At 32.4% G+C, this 7,428-nt stretch overlaps 1 protein-coding gene across 1 annotated transcript; it reads left to right on the top strand.

Annotated features, from left to right (window-relative positions):
- The first annotated feature begins 4,470 nt into the window (after positions 1-4,470).
- LOC131610696 (protein neprosin-like) lies at positions 4,471-7,197 on the top strand. Its single transcript, XM_058882720.1, has 7 exons — positions 4,471-4,862; positions 5,017-5,103; positions 5,376-5,645; positions 5,826-5,996; positions 6,102-6,155; positions 6,377-6,523; positions 6,615-7,197. The coding sequence occupies exons 1-7, from the start codon at positions 4,659-4,661 to the stop codon at positions 6,990-6,992; spliced, it is 1,311 nt and encodes a 436-aa protein (XP_058738703.1). The 5' UTR covers positions 4,471-4,658; the 3' UTR covers positions 6,993-7,197.
- The last annotated feature ends 231 nt before the right edge of the window (positions 7,198-7,428 follow it).

Raw genomic sequence — 7,428 nt, 5'->3', positions numbered from 1 at the left:
GTCTCCCTTTGACTAGTGGGTGTTTCAGCTCCCACGTGGGTTGGGCTTCCACTATGTCATTTGGGCCTTGTATATTTGTACCTCCAGATCTCTTTTGCACCTCTTTTCACTTCTCTTTAATAAAAAACGGATCAATTTTGCACTGTTTCTTCTTCTTTTCACAAATATGCTCGCGCAAACACATTACCTGAAACAAAGGAAAATACCCGCATAATACCATAATAAAATAACATAATTAAATGAAAATGCCAATAATATTTATGGAAATAAAGCTAAGTATATCATATAAATTCGTGTTATCAGGTGGTCAGGTGGTTCTATTGAATTCTATTTCCATCCACCTGCTCTTTCTTTCTTTAATGAAAATTTCAACTTTGGTTTGGAAGAAATTGGTTAGTTTTCAAGGACGTTTTCTCTAGGGGCTCTAAAGTTTATGTGGATTAAGTGGAAGGATGTTTGTAAAACCAAAAGGGTGAGTGGGTTAGGGGTGAAGGATCTTAGACTTGTTAATCTTGTCTTTCTTAGTTGGTGGATGTGGATAATTCTTTTGAATTTGTGTTCTCTTTGGAGAGATATTACTAATGTAAGGTTTGGGTCAGAGGAGTTTGGATCCCCATTGGGAGGTAGGTTTAATGGTCTTAGGAGAGTTTAGATCTCTCATTGGTACAAAGGTGTTTCTCTTCTCGGGGATCCTCTAGATCAAGAGTCTGACTAGTTTGCCTCCTCTTGTGTGGTGAGGGTTAGGGACGGATAGAAGACTAGGTTTTGACACGATGTTTGGGTAGGGAGTATCCCTTATGTGTGGCTTTCGAGAGATTATTTCTCATCTCATAGCAAAAGAAGCATGCGGTGGATTCTATGGGTGCTTGAGAAGGGTATAAATGGGTTTGAAATTTTAGGTGAAAAATTTATTTCCGAGTCTGGGAGGAGGGGCACCTTAAGGATTTTGTAGCGCTTATTTCGGGTTTTGTTAGGTGTGGCCAGTAAGATGTCTAGATTTGGAAGCCATATTAGGTGTGAGTTTTTTTTAGGCAAAATACTCTTTTTGGTCCCTTAATTATACCCTAGGGTCCATTCTGGTCCCTTATCTTTAAAAAGTGTCAAAGTGGTCCTTTAATTGTTCAAAAAGGTCCACGTTAGTCCTTTCCGTCCAATTTTTGCTAACGGCGTCAACTTTTCCATGCTGGCATCTGACATGGCGTTGATGTGGTACGTATGGCATGTGTTCATCATGAAAGGTCATCAAAATTATTATTAAAAAAAAAAAGTAATTAAAGAAACTTATGCCATTTAAGTATTCATTAAAACTATTTTTTTATAAAAAACTTGAAACAAAACTAATTAAAGAAAACTAATGATTTTTACTTATTCAATTTTTAAGTTTAGTCACATCTATTTGGATCGTTCATCTTTCCCATTTGCTTCTAAATTCCATTAATCTTTCTCATCTTCTTGAAAACTCCTTTCTTTCTCACATTATTCTATAAAGATTAAAAGCACAACAAAAAGATTAACCAACGAATTCGTCCTCCATTTTAATTTCTATTTCCCTCTTCTATTTTGATTTCTATTTCCACCCCAAACAAGCAAATCAACCAGTAATCTCTTTTAAATAATTTCTACAACATGCAATAGCAACTCAATGAAATCTGGATTATTGTAGATCTTGATTTTTCTAAAAGAATGGAGGGGAACAAATGAATTTTATGATGATTTCAGATTAGGATTTTTAGGGTTTCAGAATTCCAGAATCCTAATTTCCTTATATGAGATTTATATTCATGAAGTTTCCTGAAGATTATATTCATGATTTTGTAAGATTTATTTTGCGAGGGATGTTTCCTGAAGATTATATTCATGATTTTGCCTAAAATAAAAAACCAGAACCTTCTCTTTCTTATTCTTCTTCTTCTTCTTCTTCTTCTTCTTTTTCTTCATTTCACACACATTTGTAACAACAATGACAGTTATCAAACTCAGATTTGAATCCAGGTCATTCATTTGAAGATGTTTTGAAACAGGTATTTGATAGGTTATGGGTTCGCGTGCCGACTATTGTGGTCTCTCCGTGGATCAAGAAGGGGATTTAATGGTAACGATTCAAATTCTATTCCTTCAATGAATCATAATCCTGATGGGAACACAGGGCCTGCTCCTTATTTCTTTAAGTTTGATAGGTTAGGGGTTCGCGTGCCGACTATTATGGTCTCTCCGTGGATCAAGAAGGGGATTTTCCATCACTGTGGTTGCTTCCATGTTCTGATGATGGATGTTTTTTTTAATGTTTTTTCAGAAATAATAAACTTGATAATAAATGTGAATGAAATAGATAACATCAATTGTAAAGTGGTGTCGTGGTAAGTTGAGATAGCTTGCAGGTAAAGTGGCCCGGGTTCGATTCCAGACTTAATCAAAAAAATTGGAATGTTTTTTCAGAATTTTAAAGACCTTGAAGATTAATATGTGCCAAGTCTCCTGCCACACGTATGACCAAGTGCCACGTTAGATGCCACACAAGAAAAAGTTGACGCCGTTAGTAAAAATTGGACGGAAATGACTAACGTGGACCTTTATGAACAATTAAAGGAACTCTTTGACAGTTTTCAAAGATAAGGAACAAGAATGTACCTTGAGGTATAGTTAAGGAACCAAAAAGGATATTTTTCCTTTTTTTTTATTAGTTCTGCATATGACACTTTGGTGGCTTTGTTTTGGGTCAGGAAAGATAGGTCAGAGAGGGTTTTGAAGGGGATTTTTAAGAATTGGAAAAGCTTGACGTGTTTTAAAGTAACTGTATTTTCCTTGCAATTGTTTCACGATAGGTTGCAAATAAGGTGAAACCTTTTGAAGCGTAACATTATGTCGGAGTCTAATTTTAACGGGTGTTCATTGTGTGGTGGATATGTAGAGTTGGCGGACCATCTCTTAGGTGGATCGGGTAGTCCGGTCCTTTGCCTTGATCAATTTTAGGAATCTTTTAATTGATTCAAGGTTTTGGTCCTGTGAAACAATTGTCTTTTGGTCTTGAAATGACATTTTATGGTTTGTATTATTTGAAAAATATGGAACAACATTATTTCTAGCTAGGAAATCTTGACGATTAATCATTGGATGCCTATGCTTATTAGCTTGACATGGAAATGGATTCAATCACATGCTTCAGGTCTTGTCATATCTCTAGTAGACTGGTAGTGGGATCTACTTAAGTGGTTAGGCGGTTATGGATGTGTTTGGTGGCCAACTGTCCTTCTTTTGATTTGTGCTGGTGTTTAAGGCTTCTTTTCCCCAACTGGCTTTTTCTTGAGATTTGTCTTATTGGAAGGCTTAGGCCAGTGTGACTTGATTATTTGATTGTCTTCTATTTATGTGTTTCTCTTTGGTTGTGGTTCTTACTTTAATTTTTTTTTTTGTCTTTTGTTAGTTTATTTTTCATTTTGTTATTTTTTAACTAGTCAAACTTGTAATCATAGTGCATTTCTGGCGCTCTAGCTATTGTATTTTGTAATATTTTTCCTTTTAAATATATTGATTTTTACATTGATATTAAAAAATTGTTAATAACATATATTTGTATGGTTAGTAAATAATAAAAAATTATTTAATTATACAATTTTTTAGTTAAAAAAACTTTATTTTAAATTTGAAACTTATTATATTTTTTTCTCTGTATATATAATACATAATTGTTCTACCATTTTGAAATTCTAGGAGAGTATATAAAAGTTTCATATCTATCTCCTCATATACATTAAGTAACTTAGTCTTCATACATAAATTTATAATTATTTATAAACAAACCAAATAAGTATAATTTTTGACATTATTTTTTATATAAATTTTGACATCAATGACCTCTATCTTTAATTTGTAAATTTATTATTTCTTAACATGTGTGTCCAAAAATTGAAGGATGAAATATTAGGAAAGTGGTAATAATTACTATGAAGAAAGGAAAGAAGGTATGAATAAATACTAGAGTATACAGATGGGTAGAGTGCTTGGATGAAAACATTAATGGCAAAGTGTATGGTGGCAGATACACATTAAAGGAATGCAATAAAAATGGGATTGTTTTTAGTTGGGTAGGTTTGAGTTTTTATAATGCTTTCATTATGTTTCATCTTTCATCTTTGATGCCAACCATTTCAACCACAAATTTCTCTTTTCTTCCTATCTCCTTAACGTTTGTGCAATCTTCAACAGCTAGCATCACATATTCAATGTGTAATTTATAGTACCTCATTCATCATCATACATTTTTATGTACCATTATTTTTATTATTATTACATGAATAAAATGCAAGATTCAATCATGATATGATAGTCCAACTAGGTCTCTTTGAGCTAACAATTTAATTAACCTCAACCACCATCTTTTCCTCACCATTAATACAATATTTAAGATAGAAAGAGAAAGAGAAAGATTAAAAAATATATTTTTTATTTTTTTTATCTTCTTATGTTTGTTCCTCATAACTCTAGAGAAGTCATTTTTCTACTTCCTTTTTCATTATTTGGTGTTAATTGTTTGAGTATTGTAATAAAATGGAAATGTCCATGAAAGTTAAATTTACTTTGTGCTGATTGTATTACTAGTAATGGTTTTATAGCTCCTTTTTTTACCTATTTTTTTTTCTTGGTATTGAAAGAGAAACACTATGGAAAATATTTCAAGTTCAACTACTCATCTTCTTCTTCTTCTTCTTGCTTTATTGTTCACCTTCCATCATCTACAAACAATTATTAGAGTTGAATGCAGCAACCTAAACTACACCAAGTACAGACAAGTTAGTAGTTTGAGACTTGAAAGAATTCAGAGGCATTTGGACAAGATTAATAAGCCTCCTGTTCTAACCATAGAGGTAATATTTTACTATTTAATTCTTAAAAAAATTCTATAATTAATTTATAATATTATAATGTTTGTGTGTGTCAAACCTAGCAAAATGTTTTTAATTCTATTTTATATAATTATTAAATAATATAAATGCTTGGTTTTGAATCTCTTTGGTATAGAGTGAAGATGGTGATCTCATAGATTGTGTTCACAAAAGAAATCAACCAGCTTTAGATCATCCTCTTTTAAAGAATCATAAGATTCAGGTTTGTTTGTTATGCTTCTGATTCGACATTCTAAAGATAAATAAATGGGATGTTTGCAGAATTCGAATCTGCGTCTTTCTATTTGATGTTTATGATGCAGTGTTAACTTTTTTATTTAAAATTTTTAAGATTTGATTCTATTATTTTTTCATATAAAGTTTGATATTTTTTATTTGGTTAACCATTAAATTGATTTTTATATTATTATGATTACTTATTAAAATTTTATACGATTTTTGTTTAGTTTTGATTTGATTATTGTAATGTTACAGAAAAAGCCATCAATGATGCCAAAGGAGATGACTATGAATATTAATGTAGAGTCTATAAATGAGAAAAATAGTAAGAATGGTGGCGCATGGCAAATGTGGCATCAAAATGGAACAAGATGTCCAAAGGGAACTGTACCGGTACGGCGGAGCACGGTGCATGATGTGTTGAGAGCTAAATCTTTGTATGATTATGGTAAGAAACAACGACGGTCGCCGCTTCTAAACCGCCACAGCGAACCACCTGAAGTTGTTAGCAGCAATGGCCATGAGGTGCATAATATTATTATTATTATTATTATTATTATTATTATTATTATTATTATTATTATTATTATTATTATTATTATTATTATTATTATTATTATTATTTATCAAGTAATTTAGTGCCTAAAAATAATTAGTATTTCACAATAGTATTAATTTATGAATAAAATTGGTTGAGTGTTGTAGCATGCAATAGCATTTACAAAAGCAGGGGAAGAAGTGTATGGGGCAAAGGCAACAATAAATGTGTGGGATCCAATGATAGAAGTTGTGAACGAATTCAGTATTTCTCAAATATGGATACTTTCTGGATCCTTTGATGGCTCTGATCTTAACAGCATTGAAGCTGGTTGGCAGGTATATATTCTAAACTCCAATCTTCATTTATCTCAATTCATGAAAAAAATTATATATTTATTTGATACATAAAGTTTTTGAAGTTTTGATAATTGTACTAGTCAGGTCAGTCCGGAGCTTTATGGTGACAGCAGGCCAAGATTATTCACTTACTGGACGGTTAGCATTCCTTGATCTTTATTTTTCACTTTGCCTTAATATGTAGTATTTGGCCATTCATGAATATCTCTTTAGACACCTCTGAAAAATGTTTCTCCGTCTGTCTATTATTTTTTAAATTATTATTGATGTCGACATGTTAATATCAGTGTTTGGTGTCTTGTTATGTATTTGCTTCATAGATAATATTGATTATTATATATAAGCTTGCATGCATGCAGAGTGATGCATATCAAGCCACGGGATGCTACAATCTTCTTTGTTCTGGTTTTGTGCAAACAACTAGCAAGATAGCCATTGGAGCATCCATTTCTCCTCTCTCTTCTTATAATGCCAAACAGTATGACATTACTATCCTCATTTGGAAGGTTCATATTTCTCATACATACTATTTTTTTTATATAGTTTAATTTTAATAAAAATTATACTAAATCTTATAATTGTCAAATAACTAATTAGGATCCAACAATCGGAAACTGGTGGATGCGTTTTAGTGACAACACATTAGTAGGCTATTGGCCGGCTGAGTTATTCACACACTTAGCCGACCGTGCCACCATGGTCGAATGGGGTGGTGAGGTTGTAAACTCTCGCGCCAACGGCCAACACACCTCCACTCAAATGGGATCCGGTCATTTCGCCGATGATGGTTTTGGAAAAGCAAGTTACTTCAGGAACCTCGAGGTCGTCGACACGGACAATAGCCTCACATCGGCGAGCAACATCTTAACCCTAGCTGAGAACAAAAATTGTTACAATATCAAAAGCTTCTACAACAACAAATGGGGAACACATTTCTACTATGGTGGTCCTGGAAACAATCCACGATGCAAGTGATCATGAAATTATTAAATCAAACTCATGATTATTACCCTTTCTTCCATTCTAGCTAGTACTCAATTATATATATGTAGTATTGTAGAATTTTTAATTAGCTAGTTGATTCATATCATATTTCTCTAGTTAGCTTTGTGTTTCATATTCTTTACTTGTACGTAAATATATAATTGTTATTGAGCCATTTCCATCCTTGTTTCTGCCACTTACTTCCTTCTTGTTTGTTTATTGAGTGCATAAAACAAGACTGGAAATGGCAACATTTTAATGACTTTTTAATCTATGAAATGTCATGCTTAATTTCCTCCTATTTCTTTTGACAATATATTATTTATTTTTCACTTTTTTTTTCCTAGTAGTTTGTTGTTGCAACTTGCAAGTAATGAAGACTTTGAAATACAATTTGGGACCCCAAAGATTTTTATATTTTATCGTC

The sequence above is a fragment of the Vicia villosa genome, linkage group LG6 (genome assembly GCF_029867415.1).
Source record: "Vicia villosa cultivar HV-30 ecotype Madison, WI linkage group LG6, Vvil1.0, whole genome shotgun sequence".
NCBI lineage: Eukaryota > Viridiplantae > Streptophyta > Magnoliopsida > Fabales > Fabaceae > Vicia > Vicia villosa.
The sequence above is the reverse complement of the archived record's forward strand: the minus strand, read 5'-3'. Positions and strand labels throughout refer to the sequence as shown.